This window comes from Oncorhynchus masou, chromosome 30, assembly GCF_036934945.1.
Source record: "Oncorhynchus masou masou isolate Uvic2021 chromosome 30, UVic_Omas_1.1, whole genome shotgun sequence".
NCBI classification, from domain to species: Eukaryota; Metazoa; Chordata; class Actinopteri; order Salmoniformes; family Salmonidae; genus Oncorhynchus; species Oncorhynchus masou.
In genome coordinates this window covers 60,656,192-60,675,745 of record NC_088241.1, presented here as the reverse complement: position 1 = coordinate 60,675,745, position 19,554 = coordinate 60,656,192, and the positions used below count along the sequence as shown (strand labels likewise).

The window sequence follows — 19,554 nt, the reverse complement described above, 5'->3', positions numbered from 1 at the left end:
GTTCATACTATCTCAGATTTTCAAAATATGCTTTTGAACCATTTGAAGGTAAGACCTAGCATAGGTACAAACAATGTTGAAAAAACCAGTAACAAATAAATTTATTAATTCGAACATGGGCAGGCAAAAATGACATACCAAATGCGCAGTTTTTCCGTCTGTGTGTAGGATGGCAGGCAGGCTCAGGGTCATGGTCAGGGCAGGCAGAGGAATCGGTAATCCAGAGTAGAGGGCAAAGGTAATCCCATGGAAAAATACTGGCAGCCAGACTCAGGGTCATGGTCAGGGCAGGCAGACACCTGGTAAATGGTCTTATGGTAATCCCAGAGTAGAGGGCAAAGGTGCACAGGACGGCAGGCAGGCTCAGGGTCATGGTCAGGGCAGGCAGATGGTCTCATCTTGGTTTTCCTGAAGTCACGAAGGCAAAGGTATCTTGGAGTTCTGGACAGGCAGGCTCAGGGCCATGGTCTTTTTGTGACAAAATATTGGCAAAACGGGCGTGTCCAATAATGAAATAGAGGGATGTAAAGGTTGGGACAGGACGGCAGGCAGGCTCAGGGTCATGGTCAGGGCAGGCAGACCCAGGTACAGACAATGTTGAAGTAACAAAAGTTTATTAATTCGAACATGGGCAGGCAAAGGTACAGGATGGCAGGCAGGCTCAGGGTCATGGTCAGGGCAGGCAGAGGTCGGTAATCCAGAGTAGAGGGCAAAGGTACAGGACGGCAGGCAGGCTCAGGGTCATGGTCAGGGCAGGCAGAGGTCGGTAATCCAGAGTAGAGGGCAAAGGTACAGGATGGCAGGCAGGCTCAAGGTCATGGTCAGGGCAGGCAGAGGTCAGTAATCCAGAGTAGAGGGCAAAGGTACAGGACGGCAGGCAGGCTCAGGGTCATGGTCAGGGCAGGCAGAGGTTGGTAATCCAGAGTAGAGGGCAAAGGTACAGGATGGCAGGCAGGCTCAGGGTCATGGTCAGGGCAGGCAGAGGTCGGTAATCCAGAGTAGAGGGCAAAGGTACAGGACTGCAGGCAGGGTCAGGGCCAGGGCAGGCACAAAAGACAAAACTGGGAAAACAAGAAAAGAGAAAGGCAGGAGCAAGGGGTAGAACTCTGGTAGGTTTGAAGAACAAAACGAACAGGCAACAGACAAACAGATAACACAGGTATAAATGCACAGGGGATAATGGGGAAGATGGGCAACACCTGGAGGAGGGTGGAGACAAGCACAAGGACAGGAGAAACAGATCAGGGTGTGACAGTTGTACTAATCGACTGAACCAGCTGAAGCATTTCCATTCAGGGGTTTGTTCTTGTTCACTTCCCACTGTTTTATCATACTTTTCCCCTGCAAGACATCCAGACACCTCTGCTCTGCATCGTCCCCTAATCACTCCTATCAACATCTCTAAGCAACCCGTCCAATCAGCCATCAACCAGACAGTCGGCCAATCATCACTAGTTGTTGAGCTCTGTTTTATCCATCACATTTGACTTTAGAGGTCACCATGTGTTTAGGTTGGTCCAAACATGACGGATGGTCACCGGCCTGCCAAAACTATCACTGGGATATTACTGGCCCTGGTCAGCAGGGAAACCTGTAATACAGTACTGTATTAGGATTAATGGAGGTGGATTACTTTATCCTGGCCTATTAGGATGGGACCAGACAGGTTAAGCTATGTGAACTGGAAACCATATAACTGGGCTGTGAGGTCTCCACACTGTCAATGACAAGCATCTAATGTTACCCTACAGTCGGTGGAGTATTGCGAGATGAATAGTTAGTCGCGAGTGTTTTTTAGCTCTGTCATGCATCGAATATGATTTGGTAAAATGCATTGTTTTTTAAAGTATGACCTTACTAATGACATGAGACCAGCTATGAAATTATTAAAACACAAATGTTTATTCATCCTAATAAAGTGAACATTTGTCTCATAGTCTTATTACTCTTTCATCATGAGGAAAATCTTAACCATAACTAGGAAGTAGTTACACTACTACTATTTGACAGACCCTCTAATGTTGTGTAAGCTATTCAATCTGAATTATGCACTGGACCTCAGTATCCGAGAAACCTTAGAGGATCATTTCTCTCTTTCAGGTCACACAGGGTGCCTGGTTAAGTCCCTGTGCTTCACCGGTATGGCTTTCCTGCTGCTGCACATCATCTACCAGGTTACCATCCACAGTCTGCTAGCAGGAGACAACATAGAACCCAACTTCAACTGTGAGTACCAATCTTCTCTACTCCACTCCCATTAAATATATAATAATACAAATATAAAAATATAAAACGCAATATGTAAATTGTTGTCCCCATGTTTCATGAGCTGAACTATAGTATCCCAGATATTTTTTACCTTGTGCTGCGGACAATAAAAGGGTTGAAGTCTGTAGAGGGAGCATCCACCCCAGTAAGTGGGACATGGGCCGGCTGCAGGGTGGGGGTGAGCGGAGGTTACAGCCCAGTCCACGCCTAGATCAGGTTACCCACTGGCCCGACACCAGGTTTTTCAGACCAGAACCTGAGACCTGGTCTGCTTCGAGGCCCAACACAGGCCCCGCTGTTGCTGCTGCAAACCACTGGCACAAATCTCTCCGAGTAGCAATATAAGCCACAACATCTGCACTCAAGATGGGGATAAACATAATGAAAATAAAAAACTCCCTCACTCCCATGCTGCCCTGACAGAAGTGCATTCAAACCCCACCAAAAATTTAGAGCGAAGGTGGTCTGTCTCACATGTAGAGTACAATCATAAAATGTTTTAAATTATGTGCGGGGTCTTCAAGTTGCATAAGAACCCTTGAAACACCCGTCTGACTCTAGTGTTAGCATGCACGGTTACGTCAAAAGACTTATCAAAAACAATCGATCAAAGAACTTCAGCGATTCACCAAGTTTAGAAAAACCAAGTGTAACTTTGTGTGCGATGTATAAATAGTTTCTTGGGTTAAAAAGTTGGAATTATGTATCACCTGTAAGCCTCCGTCTAGACAGGACAACGCTGTTCTCTTGTAAACAGCTGAGTTAACAGACTTTTTTCTCTCCAATACCCCGGGACAATTCCAGAATCCTGATAAAAATAGGCTGCCAAACATAATACAGTGGAAGTTACGGCAGTCCTGAAGTCAGTTGCAGTCAGAACGCAATGAACAGATAATATAAGCAAAAATAATATTGGACACTACAGAGGGTGCTCTTGGGTAGTGTACACTATATACGGTGCTCTTGGGTAGTGTACACTATAGACGGTGCTCTTGGGTAGTGTACACCATAGACGGTGCTCTTGGGTAGTGTACACCATAGACGGTGCTCTTGGGTAGTGTACACCATAGACGGTGCTCTTGGGTAGTGCTCTTGGGTAGTGTACACTATTGACGGTGCTCTTGGGTAGTGTACACTATAGACGGTGCTCTTGGGTAGTGTACACTATAGACGGTGCTCTTGGGTAGTGTACACCATAGACGGTGCTCTTGGGTAGTGTACACTATTGACGGTGCTCTTGGGTAGTGTACACTACAGAGGGTGCTCTTGGGTAGTGTACACTATAGACGGTGCTCTTGGGTAGTGTACACTATAGACGGTGCTCTTGGGTAGTGTACACCATAGACGGTGCTCTTGGGTAGTGTACACTATAGACGGTGCTCTTGGGTAGTGTACACTATAGACGGTGCTCTTGGGTAGTGTACACTATAGACGGTGCTCTTGGGTAGTGTACACCATAGACGGTGCTCTTGGGTAGTGTACACCATAGACGGTGCTCTTGGGTAGTGTACACCATAGACGGTGCTCTTGGGTAGTGTACACCATAGACGGTGCTCTTGGGTAGTGTACACCATAGACGGTGCTCTTGGGTAGTGTACACCATAGACAGTGCTCTTGGGTAGTGTACACCATAGACGGTGCTCTTGGGTAGTGTACACCATAGACGGTGCTCTTGGGTAGTGTACACTATAGACGGTGCTCTTGGGTAGTGTACACTATAGACGGTGCTCTTGGGTAGTGTACACTATAGACGGTGCTCTTGGGTAGTGTACACTATTGACGGTGCTCTTGGGTAGTGTACACTATAGACGGTGCTCTTGGGTAGTGTACACTATTGACGGTGCTCTTGGGTAGTGTACACTATAGACGGTGCTCTTGGGTAGTGTACACTATAGACGGTGCTCTTGGGTAGTGTACACTATTGACGGTGCTCTTGGGTAGTGTACACTATAGACGGTGCTCTTGGGTAGTGTACACTATAGACGGTGCTCTTGGGTAGTGTACACTATAGACGGTGCTCTTGGGTAGTGTACACTATAGACGGTGCTCTTGGGTAGTGTACACTATAGACGGTGCTCTTGGGTAGTGTACACTATAGACGGTGCTCTTGGGTAGTGTACACTATAGACGGTGCTCTTGGGTAGTGTACACCGTAGACGGTGCTCTTGGGTAGTGTACACCGTAGACGGTGCTCTTGGGTAGTGTACACCATAGACGGTGCTCTTGGGTAGTGTACACTATAGACGGTGCTCTTGGGTAGTGTACACCATAGACGGTGCTCTTGGGTAGTGTACACCATAGACGGTGCTCTTGGGTAGTGTACACTATAGACGGTGCTCTTGGGTAGTGTACACTATAAACGGTGCTCTTGGGTAGTGTACACTATTGACGGTGCTCTTGGGTAGTGTACACTATAGACGGTGCTCTTGGGTACTGTACACTATTGACGGTGCTCTTGGGTAGTGTACACTATAGACGGTGCTCTTGGGTAGTGTACACTATAGACGGTGCTCTTGGGTAGTGTACACTATTGACGGTGCTCTTGGGTAGTGTACACTATAGACGGTGCTCTTGGGTAGTGTACACTATAGACGGTGCTCTTGGGTAGTGTACACTATAGACAGTGCTCTTGGGTAGTGTACACTATAGACGGTGCTCTTGGGTAGTGTACACTATAGACGGTGCTCTTGGGTAGTGTACACTATTGACGGTGCTCTTGGGTAGTGTACACTATAGACGGTGCTCTTGGGTAGTGTACACCATAGACGGTGCTCTTGGGTAGTGTACACCGTAGACGGTGCTCTTGGGTAGTGTACACCGTAGACGGTGCTCTTGGGTAGTGTACACCTTAGACGGTGCTCGTGGGTAAATAATAGTGGACACTATAGACGGTGCTCTTGGGTAAATAATAGTGTTCACTAAAGACGGTGCTCTTGGGTAAATAATAGTGGACACTATAAAAGGTGCTCTTGGGTAAATAATACACTATAGACGGTGGGGTAAATAATGTGACACTATAGACGGTGCTCTTGGGTAAATAATAGTGGACACTATAGACGGTGCTCTTGGGTAAATAATAGTGGACACTATAGATGGTGCTCTTGGGTAAATAATAGTGGACACTATAAAAGGTGCTCTTGGGTAAATAATAGTGGACACTATAGACGGTGCTCTTGGGTAAATAATAGTGGACACTATAGACGGTGCTCTTGGGTAAATAATAGTGGACACTATAGATGGTGCTCTTGGGTAAATAATAGTGGACACTATAGATGGTGCTCTTGGGTAAATAATAGTGGACACTATAGACGGTGCTCTTGGGTAAATAATAGTGGACACTATAAAAGGTGCTCTTGGGTAAATAATAGTGGACACTATAGACGGTGCTCTTGGGTAAATAATAGTGGACACTATAGACGGTGCTCTTGGGTAAATAATAGTGGACACTATAGACGGTGCTCTTGGGTAAATAATAGTGGACACTATAGACTGTGCTCTTGGGTAAATAATAGTGGACACTATAGACGGTGCTCTTGGGTAAATAATAGTGGACACTATAGACGGTGCTCTTGGGTAAATAATAGTGGACACTATAGACGGTGCTCTTGGGTAAATAATAGTGGGCACTATAGGTACAATCCATGACTGCAAAGCTACTTGGTTCGTTAGCTATAGCTACACTGTAACCTAGCTTGACGTACTAGAAAGTAATATAAACATGTTGAGAAAAAAGTTACTAAAAGAAACATGTTTTATTATCTTCTGAATCAATTTGTGTGTCCTATCTTGATTATAGAAGTTCTATTTTGCTATCTCACAAAATTAAAGAGATCTCTTTGACGAGACATTTAGTCAGTGAATCAGGCCTTCTCCATGGTAGTCAGAGACTCTTTCTGCCATACATGTCTTCAAACTACCGTAAAACCCCGTAAATAGGCCCTTACCTAAGGACATTTTTGAGTGGCTAAATGCTACGCCCTTAAACAATTCCCTTAGGTAAGTGAACATTATTCCTTAAGGGAAACACTTAAGATGTTTTATACAACCGAGCCTTGGCACTTCCTGTTACACTCGTCTGAAGAAGAGGACCAAAGCGCAGCATGGTACGTGTTCATGATTATTTATTCAAACTGAACACCGAAAAAAAATAACAAAGTGGAACAAAACTAAACAGTTCTGTCTGGTGCAGACACAAAACAGAAAACAACTACCCACAAAACACAGATGGGGAAAAAGCTGCCTAAGTATGATTCTCAATCAGAGACAACGATAGACAGCTGCCTCCCGGACTGATTGAGAACCACTGTCACCCAGCCAAACACAAAGAAATAGAAAATCATAGAAAAAATCTTAAGTTAATTTCCACTAGAATGCCCAACTAGTCACACCCTTTTAAAGCTAATTTCCCCCTTAAAATAAGAGAATAAAACCCTCTCTATGCCCAGGGCGTGACAGGTGCGGACTCCGACCACAAAACCTGACTCTAAAGGGGAGGGTTTGGGTGGGCCTCCTTTACGGCGGCGGCTCTGGTGCGGGACGTAGATCCCCCTCCACCTCTGGCTCCCCCCACTGTGGTTGCGCCTTCAAACTGAACAATGACATTATGCATGTTTGACCCTTTATGTATCAGCCTTAACCCCGGACTGGGGACCCTCGATATTTTGGCCCCGGACTGGGCACCCTCGTCGCTGCAGGCTCCTTCCATCTGTTATGGGCCCCATCCTTTATGCTGCAGGCTCCGGACTGGGCACTGTCACCGCTGGAGGCTTCGTGCCATGGATCATCACTGGAGGCTTCGTGCCATGGTTCATAGCGAATAAAACCCTCTCTATGGCCAGGGTGTGACACTTCCCTTCCATCCCCTATGTACTGGGCTCGGTTCCATAAAACATCTTAAGTTAATTTCCACCTTATCTTTTTACTTAAAGTTTCCTTAACTTTAAGTCAGTTGCACAAAACATTTTAATGCTAATTTCCCCCTTAAAATAAGTGAAAAAGTTAAGGGTGCCCATGAGGTCCCTTAATTGCTTCCTTCAGTATGAATATCAATGTAAACAACATTTGTGGAAGTGAATTTTGCTTTCCTCTGCCCTGGTTTCAAAAGGAAAACATCCACCTGCTAGCTTATTTACGGGCCCTTCCATCTGTTATGTACTGGCCCTTCCATCTGTTATGTACTGGCCCTTCAATCTGTTATGTACTGTTATGTACTGGCCCTTCCATCTGTTATGTACTGGCCCTTCCATCTGTTATGTACTGGCCCTTCCATCTGTTATGTACTGGCCCTTCCATCCTTTATGTACTGGCCCTTCCATCCTTTATGTACTGGCCCTTCCATCTGTTATGTACTGGCCCTTCCATCCTTTATCTACTGGCCCTTCCATCTGTTATGTACTGGCCCTTCCATCTGTTATGTACTGGCCCTTCCATCTGTTATGTACTGGCCCTTCCATCTGTTATGTACTGGCCCTTCCATCTGTTATGTACTGGCCTTTCCATCTGTTATGTGTACTGGCCCTTCCATCTGTTATGTACTGGCCCTTCCATCTGTTATGTACTGGCCCTTCCATCTGTTATGTACTGGCCCTTCCATCTGTTATGTACTGGCCCTTCCATCTGTTATGTACTGGCCCTTCCATCTGTTATGTACTGGCCCTTCCATCTGTTATGTACTGGCCCTTCCATCTGTTATGTACGGGCCCTTCCATCTGTTATGTACGGGCCCTTCCTTCCCCAACTAGTTCTCACAGTCTCAGTCAGTATTAGACGCTTATCCATGTTTCTTAAACATCAAATTAACTCCAAATGTTTAAGGTTAGGGTTAAATGTATGCATTAACTCAGAAATCTTAAGGTTAGACATTAACTGAGGTTAGACATTTAAATGGTTAAGGTTTGGGATAGGCTTAAAACAAAAAACTCAAAAACACCTTTCCATTGCTGGATTTGAACGTGCAACCTTTGTAATCAGAGACAGATGCTTACATCCATCCATCTTTCCCGTCAACTATGAACTTGCAAAACCAAAACCAACTTGAAGGTTTCAGTGCTCACTGTTGCACCTAGTTGCCGGTTTCCACGTCAAATACTGACTTGTATCACGGATGACCTGGCTGTCCATCCCTTATCTACTGTTCCTTCCAACACAGAACATGACTTAATCCTTATATGATTGGATGATTTGTATTCCATCTGGATTCATATCATGCTTACATTTCTCTTATTCTTTTACTTAGAGCTAATGGACATGACCACATTGGTCCTCCTTGACAGGGCGGGTGTTGTACTGTGGTTGGCGTTGTAAGTTGGACACCTGGGGAAGTGAACGCGAGTGTCTACACCCCCAGACGTGGCAGCTGTCTCCCAGGGTCCTCAGCATGGCTCTCAAAGGTCAAAGTTTGGGGCCCCAGGGGAACCAATGAGAACCCAGCAGAGCACGGTGTGCTGGTGGTAGGCCCAGGCACACGTCAGACAGATGTGGGAGGTTGTTTGTGTGTCACTCTGCTTTTCCTCAGTCCACCTCTGTTCCAGATCAACCTTTTATACTCTTATTTCACTCTCTGTCATTCCTGTTGATGAATCATTCCTCCATGCTAGCGTTCTTTCTCATCTAGGCTACCTCCTCAAAATGCCCTCCTGAAACCCCTCCTCAATCAAGTTCCTTCAGTTCCTTTGCGTTGTAACACGTTGTTGCCAAAGATGTAAAGGTTAAGCTCGAGCATAGCTCCTGTCTCCTCTCTACTATACAGTAGTATGAAGAGCAAGTTATTCTCTACCTCAGTGGATCCCAACCTGTGGGGGTAGTATACTATAATATACTACTGTATAGTATATTATATTTTAACTATATTATTATTATTGTTCCCCAATGCTGGAAGGGGGCCCTGAGTGAAAACATTTCAGAACCCCTGCACTAACTAACCTCTGTTGAATTTTGCTGTTACTCTTAGGTCATACTATTTACTCCCTGTTACAGTATACACTGAGTGTACCAAAGACTAGGAATGCCGTCCTAACATTGAGTTGAACCCCTTTTTGCCCTCAGAACAGCCTCAATTTGTCAGGACATGGACTCTACAAGGTGTTGAAAGCGTTCCACAGGGATGCTGGCCCATGTTGACTCCGACGCTTCCCACAGTTGTGTCCAGTCGACTGGATGTCCTTTGGGTGGTGGACCATTCTTGATACACACGGGAAACTGTTGAGCGTTAAAAACCCAGCAGAGTTGCAGTTTTAGACACAAACCGGTGCTCCTGGCACCTACTACCATACCCCATTCAAAGGCACTTCAGTATTTTGTCTTGCCCATTCCCCCTCTGAATAGCACACACACACACAAATCCATGTCTCAATTGTCTTACAAATCTGTCTTTTGGAGGCCTACTGAGTGGTGCAAACCTGGGTTCGATCCCAGGCTGTATCACAACTGGCCGTCATCAGGAGTTCCTTAGGGCGGCACACAATTGGCCCAGCATCATTGGGGGAGCGTCGTTAGGGGAAGGTTTGGCTGGGGGGGCTTTACTTGGCTCATCGTGCTCTTGACCTTGGTCATCATTTGAATGGTGTTTCCTCTGACAGATTGGTGCGGTTGCATGTTAAGAAGTGTGGTTTGACGGGTCATGTTTCAGAGGATGCTTGACCTTTGCCTCCCAAGCCCATTGAGTTGCAGCGATGAGACAATATCTACTGATTACATTGGATTTAAACTTTCACCTGGATTCACCTGGTCAGTCACTGTTATGGAAAGAGCAGGAGTTCTCAATGTTTTGTACACTCAGTGAATATAAGGAACATGTCATTGGAAACACTCATTACAATCCTTACAGAAAACACATATGATTTCAGATGTGGAAAATCACTCGATTCCATGTGAAGTTTCAGATGTGAATGTGAAAACATTTGCAACACTTCACAGGTGATCACATTTATTCACATAAGTAGTTTCATGTTAGCACATGTTGCTTTACATGTTGTCACATGTTATCACATAAGATCAAGATCATGTGTTTTTGGAACACTGTATGTGTTTTTTCTGTAAGGGAATCCTCCACAGTAGCTGGTTGGACTCGATTTCTTAACCAGAATCATGATGATTGATATGGCCTCTAATCTGATGCTACATTAACACAACACACTTACTAGTAACTCACCTCTACTTCTAGAAGTTAGACATGTTGACAGTTTCCAATTATGGTACTGGTAAACTGACTTTTTATTAAGTTACAGGCATTCGTTATTGTTTTTCCTCACGCTAGTGACAGTTCTGTTCCATTTTCAGCGAAATGCTGCGCTTGGCTTGGTGTGCATCTTCAGGGAGGATTTTCAGCATGATATAACCTACAACAGACTGTAGCACTGTGGTAATAACGTAGTGTCCCTGAAGAACACTGTGTTCAAACAAGCTATGGATTGATTTTTTGGAGTCATTGTTTGGCCTTGCTGAAACGTCAGGGACCTGAACATCTGTTCTAGTAATAGCCTCGTTCTAATTCTATGCACACCCTTAGAACAAAAGGGTTCCAAAACCATTCATCGGCTGTCCCCATAGGAAAACCCTTTTGGGTTCCACGTAGAACCCTTTTGGGTTCCACATAGAACCCTTTGGAACTGAACTGAAATGAACTAACACCAAGTGATGTTATAGAGAACATTGCCAACATCTATTTTCTATTGTCTCTAGATAGTGATGTCACATGGGGCTTTAAAACAAAAGTTTAGGTGGTTTTATCATGGGAATCAGTATTCCTACTTTTATTGCTTTCTGACTTTGTATTCATAGCAGTAGACTAGAGTCTACTATCTCAAAGTGTGTCACGGAATCTCACATCTGTTTACTGCTGACAGGAGAACCTTACAGTACAATAAACCTGATTGGTTGGGGATGTTCTGTGCTGTGTTGAGTTGCAAGGGAGGCAGAATCCATCAAATTCACACTGCTAATCTTGCACTGCGGAAAGAGGAGTTTAATTAGATCTTGTCAAAATGATTACATCATTTGTGGCCTTTTGTTTGGCTCTGCAATATATGTTATTGCAATCCAAGTTTACCACAGTGCGGGCTTGGTTGAATTCCAGCCTAGGATTTCAATTGAGCAAACTGATGTGAACTATGCCCATATGAACTTTCACTTCTGACAGCATTTGATGCACTGCATTATGTTGAGGATCCCTGTTAGCAGCATTCAACAGTGAGCGGTTCATTGCAGTGCACTTCGTTGACCAGCAGCTATGACATCACAGCGCTAGCTAAGGGGGAAGCCAAGCCCAAACAAGAAGCACTCCTTCACACAGGGAAGGTTATCTGATTGTCCAACAGTCAACACCATTTCCTTTGTTTTTAGATTTCCTCCAGGTCCAAGTGGCCTTTGAGTATGTTATGGTGGTGTGTGTACTGCACTGTACTGTATGGGCTTGAAGGGGGGAAGGGTGGCTCGTCAACATGGCCTTAACAACAAGATACTAATAGAACTATAGGAACACTTCACGAGGCGCACGCTCACTTATCGCCCTCGCCACGGTATCCTCACTGCACCCCGATGCGGTGTATTTCCTGGTCTTGCACAAAAATGCCATCTCCCTGCCTCTGTTGGCAGGGAATACATCTCCACTGTATAGAATATGCCGGGGAGGGGGTATGCAGCCCTTAGAACGCTGAGTGAAGTGAAGGAGCGAGAGAGGGAGCGAAAACAAGTAGCCCTTCTGTGGAGGCAACTCTAGGTGAAGTCAGAGATGAAAGGGGGATTAAAAATGTGCCTGGCTGCTATGAGAGAGTGCTGTGGCGAGAGTAAAGGGGCTGCTGAAGAGAGACTGGGACTGGGACATCTGAGATAGTGTAGTCTACAGTTGTACTGCCCTTGTAATGTGAGGTAAGTCAAAAGTGCGGGTTTAGTCTTCCGAGTGGCACAGCAGTCTAAGGCACTGCATGTCAGTGCTAGAGGCGTCACTACAGACCCTGATTCGATTCCAGGCTGTATCACAACCGGCCGTGATTGGGAGTCCCATCGGGCAGTGCACAATTGTCGTTAGGGTTTGGCCGGGATAGGCCATCATTGTAAATAAGAATTTGTTCTTAATTAAGTGGCTTACCTAATTAAATAAAGGTTAAATAAATAATAAATACATTTACAAAAAGTGGACCTATACCAAAATGTACCTTGAGAAAAGCCACAGATAAAATGTGGTGTCGGTTAAATTGATATTAAGACGTGAATTTTTGAAACACTCCAGAAACCTACTTTTTGTATGTGCATCTTACTTCGTAAACTCTACTAGTATAAATTACTAGTAGAAATAGTCATAGAGATTTACCATTGGAGTGTAGTAGGAAGTGTGTGTACGAGCTCTGTTGGGCTTGTCAGGACACCAGCAACAAGACTTTTTCACCTATCACCACATTCAAGAGCAAAAATGACAAAAGCTCTGAGTGTCTGTAAAATAATCCTCTTCCCCAGGATGTGCAGCCCAATTCACAATAAAAACAATCCATCACACCATGGAACTATGAGCCACGTTTCACAGGGATGCAGGCAGCACGGACCAAGGAGAGGATGGGTCCTGACAACTTTCAGTTTCCACTAGCTACGTTATTGGTCAGAATGAATGTAAACAAAATGTCAAACCCACTAATAACGTTGTAGATGTGTCCCACAGTAGGCTGTGTGGAGGTGGGAGGCGAAAAGCATCTGTGCCAGAGCGTCAGTCGTATCTTCTCCCTCTGGATTGCACCCCTTGTTCCGACTAATAACAGTGAAGAATAGTGAAATCTTGCAAAAAGATCTTGTTTCAAATCATCGATTTAGCGGCCTTGCCTTGAGTGGGCCCCTCGATTTGGCCCTCTACTGACTTGGCCTCGGATGTGTGCTTGGTCAGTCAGCGAGGGAGCTGCAGCCATGTTTACCAGGTGTACGTCCGTCCGTTTGTCTGTCCGTCTGTTTCCAATTGAATTGGAGAAGTAGAAGTTAAAATGAGGTCATCATGAAGAGACTTCCAGGAAGGAACAGGTCTTTATGTCTTATGTCCTCCTCTATCGCCATAACTACACAAAAACTCAATGTCTGTAAGCCCAACCAAAAACGCAATTAGCTCAGTACTGAAGCTTAACAAACCACAGAGGACCTCAGTCTTTGATATTCCCCCCCAAAATTACATGACTGCAATTGAATCCCACAATACACATAAACTGAAAGTATTTCACTGTTTTCTTTTAATAGAATTTCTATGGTAGTTTGCAGGTTTTTTACAAGACGTCTCAACCACAATTTGTTTACATTGTCGAAGCATTGTACAGACTTGTAGGAGTCTGGTTTGGTAGATTTCCCATGTTGTTCAGAAAGACTTTTGGGGTGTTTTAGGCCTTGTTTTCCCAGAACAGTCATCATCTGTAGAATAACCCATTTTCAACCATATGAAAACATTGTGTTCCGCAGCACAGACAGCCTCTAAAATGGCTCACTCTCAGCAGAAGGAAACCACTGGTGTTTTTCTGCTGGGGGATTGTTTTTAGACTGTCGAGACCACAGGTGTTTCTGAATTGCTCATTGTTGTTTTGGAAAAAAATAACTGGTACAAGCTGTCTCGAATGAACACGAGAAATAGAAACTCAAAGAAAACTATTTGAGGGTCCTTTTGTTCTTCCTCGTGTCCTTCCTACCTTCCTAACAGCTTGCTCTCTCTTCTTTTTATGTGCTATTTGTATGGACACGCTGGAGGCCTCACTCTCGTCGTTTTATTGGCCACCTCCTTTGAATTATGACCTAATACCCAGATGATTTCCACCATTCCTGTGACCATGACATCATAGAGTGATAAAGAGAGAAAGACTAAGGAAAGTAGCAGTAAATCTGCACTAAATTCACTACGTACAGCAATCGGTGTTAGGCTAACCCAGCTATGTAGTATGATCTAGGCAGGGGCGTTGTATCCGTCTTGACAGACAAGTGTTATAATTAGGACTTCTGAGGCTTTGTTGATCCACCAGATCTACCAGATCACTGTCCAGGGGTACAGTGTATACAGGGACTACCAGTACCAGATCACTGTCCAGGGGTATAGTGTATACAGGGACTACCAGTACCAGATCACTGTCCAGGGGTACAGTGTATACAGGGACTACCAGTACCAGATCACTGTCCAGGGGTACAGTGTATACAGGGACTACCAGTACCAGATCACTGTCCAGGGGTACAGTGTATACAGGGACTACCAGTACCAGATCACTGTCCAGGGGTACAGTGTATACAGGGACTACCAGTACCAGATCACTGTCCAGGGGTACAGTGTATACAGGGACTACCAGTACCAGATCACTGTCCAGGGGTACAGTGTATACAGGGACTACCAGTACCAGATCACTGTCCAGGGGTACAGTGTATACAGGGACTACCAGTACCAGTACCAGATCACTGTCCAGGGGTACAGTGTATACAGGGACTACCAGTACCAGATCACTGTCCAGGGGTACAGTGTATACAGGGACTACCAGTACCAGATCACTGTCCAGGGGTACAGTGTATACAGGGACTACCAGTACCAGATCACTGTACAGGGGTGTATATACAGGGACTACCAGTACCAGATCACTGTCCAGGGGTACAGTGATCAGGGACTACCCACTGTCCATACTGTATCCCTGGACAGTATCAGGCCAGTCCCTGTCCAGGTACTGTACCCTGGACACCAGTACCAGATCTGTCAGGGGTACAGTGTATACAGGGACTGTACCAGATCACTGTCCAAGACAGTGATCTGGTACTGCTTATCCACTGTCCAGGGGTACTGTATCCCTGGACTGTGATCTGGTACTGGTTATCCCTGTATATACTGTATCCTTGGACAGTGATCTGGCAGTCCCTGTATGTACTGTACCCCTGGACAGTGATCTGGTACTGGTTATCCCTGTATATACTGTATCCCTGGACAGTGATCTGGTACTGGTTATCCCTGTATATACTGTATCCTTGGACAGTGATCTGGTACTGGTTATCCCTGTATATACTGTATCCCTGGACAGTAATCTGGTAGTCCCTGTATATACTGTACCCCTGGACAGTGATCTGGTATTCCCTGTATATACTGTCTCCCTGGACAGTGATCTCAAATCAAATCAAATCAAATGGATTTATAAAGCCCTTCTTACATCAGCTGATATCTCAAAGTGCTGTACAGAAACCCACTCAAGTGACGCATCCCGACCTAGGGAACAGCAAGCAATGCAGGTGTAGTAGCAAGGTCACTGAAAAATTCCTTAGAAAGGCCAGAACCTGAGAAGAAACCTAGAGAGGAAACAGGCTATGAGGGGTGGCCAGTCCTCTTCTGGCTGTGCCGGGTGGAGATTAAAACAGAACATGGCCAAGATGTTCAAATGTTCATAGATGACCAGCAGGGTCAAATAATAATAATCACAGTGGTTGTCGAGGGTGCAACATGTCAGCACCTCAGGAGTAAATATCAGTTGGCTTTTCATAGCCGATCATTCAGAGTATCTCTACCGTTCCTGTTTTCTCTAGAGAGTTGAAAACAGCAGGTCTGGGACAGGTAGCACGTCTGTTGAACAGGTCAGAGTTCCATTGCCGCAGGCAGAACAGTTTAAACTGGAGTAGCAGCACGGCCAGGTGGACTGGGGACAGCAAGGAGTCATCAGGCCAGGTAGTCCTGAGGCATGGTCCTAGGGCTCAGGTCCTCTGAGAGAAAGAAAGAAAGAAAGAGAGAAAGAGGAAGAGAGAGAGAAAGAAAGAAAGAAAGAAAGAAAGAAAGAAAGAAAGAAAGAAAGAAAGAAAGAAAGAAAGAAAGAAAAAAAGAAAGAAAGAAAGAAAGAATTAGAGAAAGCATACTTAAAATCACACAGGACACCGGATAAGACAGGAGAAATACTCCAGATATAACAGACTGACCCTAGCCCCACGACACATAAACTACTGCAGCATAAATACTGGAGGCTGTGACAGGAGGGGTAGGGAGACACTGTGGCCCCATCCAACAATAACCCCGGACAGGGCCAAACAGGCAGGATATAACCCCACCCACTTTGCAAAAACACAGCCCTCACACCACTAGAGGGATATCTTCAACCACCAACTTACCATCCTGAGACAAGGCCGAGTAAAGCCCACAAAGATCTCCGCCACGGCACAACCATCTGGTACTGGTAGTCCCTGTATATACTGTACCCCTGGACAGTGATCTGGTATTGGTAGTCCCTGTATATACTGTACCTCTGGACAGTGATCTGGTACTGGTAGTCCCTGTATACACTGTACCCCTGGACAGTGATCTGGTACTGGTAGTCCCTGTATATACTGTACCTCTGGACAGTGATCTGGTACTAGTATTCCCTGTATTTATTGTACCTCTGGACAGTGATCTGGTACTAGTATTCCCTGTATTTATTGTACCCCTGGACAGTGATCTGGTACTAGTATTCCCTGTATATACTGTACCTCTGGACAGTGATCTGGTACTAGTATTCCCTGTATTTATTGTACCTCTGGACAGTGATCTGGTACTAGTATTCCCTGTATATACTGTACCTCTGGACAGTGATCTGGTACTGGTAGTCCATGTATATACTGTACCTCTGGACAGTGATCTGGTACTAGTATTCCCTGTATTTGGATGTTATTACACCACGGCTTTATTATGTGCCACCACATTATTGCGCTCCCTGCACCCTGCACCCATTAGCAGGGAGCTGCTAAACAGCTGTTGTATTCACAACTATGCTCCACAAAACCTCTCTCTCTCCCTTCTCTCACACTTCTCATCTCTTTCCCTCTTTCTCTTTCTCACTTTGTCCCTTCTCTTTGACACTCTCTCACTCTTTCTCTTTCTCACTTTGTCCCCACACTCTTTCTCTTTCTCACTTTGTCATCTCTCTCTCTCTCTCTCTCTCTCTCTCTCTCTCTCTTTCTCTTTCTCACTTTGTCATCTCTCTCTCTCTCTCTCTCTCTCTTTCTCACTTTGTCCTCTCTCTCTCTCTCTCTCTCTCTCTCTCTCTCTCTCTCTCTCTCTCTCTCTCTCTCTCTCTCTCTCTCTCTCTCTCTCTCTCATGTAATATGTATACTGTAGCTGCTAACTAGAGATAATGCCAAATAACACCTGTTGGTTTGGAGGCCTTTGAATAACAAGGGATAGGTTAGTCTGTCACTGAAAATAACTAACTACTGTCATCTTGTAGTCTGCCCATAGGCTTTTTCCTTGTGGAGATAGAGGGACTAAAATCCTACTTATCTTTTCAGAGACAAACATTTTTAGCCAAATTTAGAGTTTATTTTTACCAGAGCATTGTAAGTAACTTTTTTAAATGATTTTATATTGTAAATCCAAAGTTGGCCTACTCCCATCAGCCCAGTTTTTACACTTAACAATACGCGCTTTCACTGTTACGCTCTGAGACATTCTTCTACATGGGGTCATTTACCACTTTAATGGACAAATACATTATTCTGTCAGGCCTGAATCAATTTACTGAACCTACTATAAGCATCCAGAAATATAAACACACAAATCTAAAGCAACGCGAGGCGCCACCACTCTACACCACTCCCGTGACGGATGAAAACCTGGACTCTTTACATCAGCTGAGTCAGAAAACCTCCATGCACCGTAGTTAGAAAACAGCTCATCAAACACGCATGACATTTTCCCATGTGCCCCGGCATAAATCTGGGTCCATAATATTGTATTAATGAGAGAATAAATTCACATGGATGTATGATCTTGGTTTGGCAGCACTTCATCATTGGAGTACGTTGTGGTTGTAGCCTTCCCTCATAGACAATGTCCAGGCTGTATTATAACCATAACATTTTGGGGTGGCGGAGAGTGAAGAAGGAGAGGGGAGGGGGGGGTGTACATGATGTAAGCGAGAAACTGATGTAAACAAACGCCCCCTCCTCTTTATTGGCTTAGCCATGGGAACAATATAATGGGGATTCATTAAAGGAACCTTGCATAGTTTGCTGTCTTACAGCCAATAGCAACACATACAGTACATGAATCGTATTATACTTTGCCAATCGCCATAGCACAGGTGATGTATCCATCAGAGAGAAACGTATACTGAACAAAAATATAAATTATTTTAATTAGCTATAGTTCATATAAGGAAATCAGTCAATTTAAATAAATTCATTAGTTCCTAATCTATGGATTTCACATGACTGGACAGGCCCACCCACTTGGGAGCCAGGCCCAGCCAATCAGAATGAGTTTCCCCCCATTACAGACAGAAATACTCCTTAGTTTCACCAGCTGTTTGGGTGGCTGGTCTCAGACGATCCCACAGGTGAAGAAACCGGATGTGGAGGTCCTGGGCCGGCATGGTTACACCTGGTCTGCGGTTTGGAGGCCAGTTAGATGTACTGCCAAATGTTCTAAAAGAACGTTGGAGGCGGCTAATGGTAGAGAAATTAACATTTAATTATCTGGCAACAAGTCTGGTGGACATTTAGCCATGGGAAGAATATAATGGGAATTCATTAAAGGAACCTTGCATAGTTCGCTGTCTTGCAGCCAATAACAACACATACAGTACATTAATCGTAGTATACTTTGCCAATCGCCATAGCACAGGTGATGTATCCATCAGAGAGAAACGTATACTGAACAAAAATATAAATAATTCTAGTTAGCTGTAGTTCATATAAGGAAATCAGTCAATTTAAATAAATTCATTAGTTCCTAATCTATGGATTTCACATGACTGGACAGGCCCACCCACTTGGGAGCCAGGCCCAGCCAATCAGAATGAGTTTTCCCCAATTACAGACAGAAATACTCCTTAGTTTCACCAGCTGTTTGGGTGGCTGGTCTCAGACGATCCCACAGGTGAAGAAACCGGATGTGGAGGTCCTGGGCCGGCATGGTTACACCTGGTCTGCGGTTTGGAGGCCAGTTAGATGTACTGCCAAATGTTCTAAAATAATGTTGGGGGTGGCTAATGGTAGAGAAATTAACATTTAATTATCTGGCAACATTTTACAGTGGCCTTTTATTGTCCAAAAGGTGCACGTGTGTAATGATCATGCTGTTTAATCAGCTTCTTGATATGCCACACTTGTCAGGTGGATGAATTATTTTGACAAAGGAGAAATGCTCACTAACAGGGATGTAAACAAATGTGTGCACAAAATTTGAGAGAAATATGATTTTTGTGCATATGGAACATTTCTGGGATCTTTTATTTCAGCTCATGAGACATGGGACCAACACTTTACATATTGCGTTTATATTTTTGTTCAGTATTCTTACTGGTAGCTGGCATCAAAACAGCTGAGCCAGAGAGGTTCATT

The 19,554-nt window shown here is 44.7% G+C and overlaps 1 protein-coding gene across 1 annotated transcript in view; it reads left to right on the top strand.

Annotated features, from left to right (window-relative positions):
- The window catches only part of LOC135521676 (piezo-type mechanosensitive ion channel component 2-like), a 142,245-nt gene that overhangs the window by 41,018 nt on the left and 81,673 nt on the right, over positions 1-19,554 (top strand). The window contains exon 3 of the mRNA XM_064947354.1: positions 2,101-2,226. Coding sequence (XP_064803426.1) covers positions 2,101-2,226 — 126 coding nt within the window. The remainder of the gene's footprint in view (positions 1-2,100; positions 2,227-19,554) is intronic.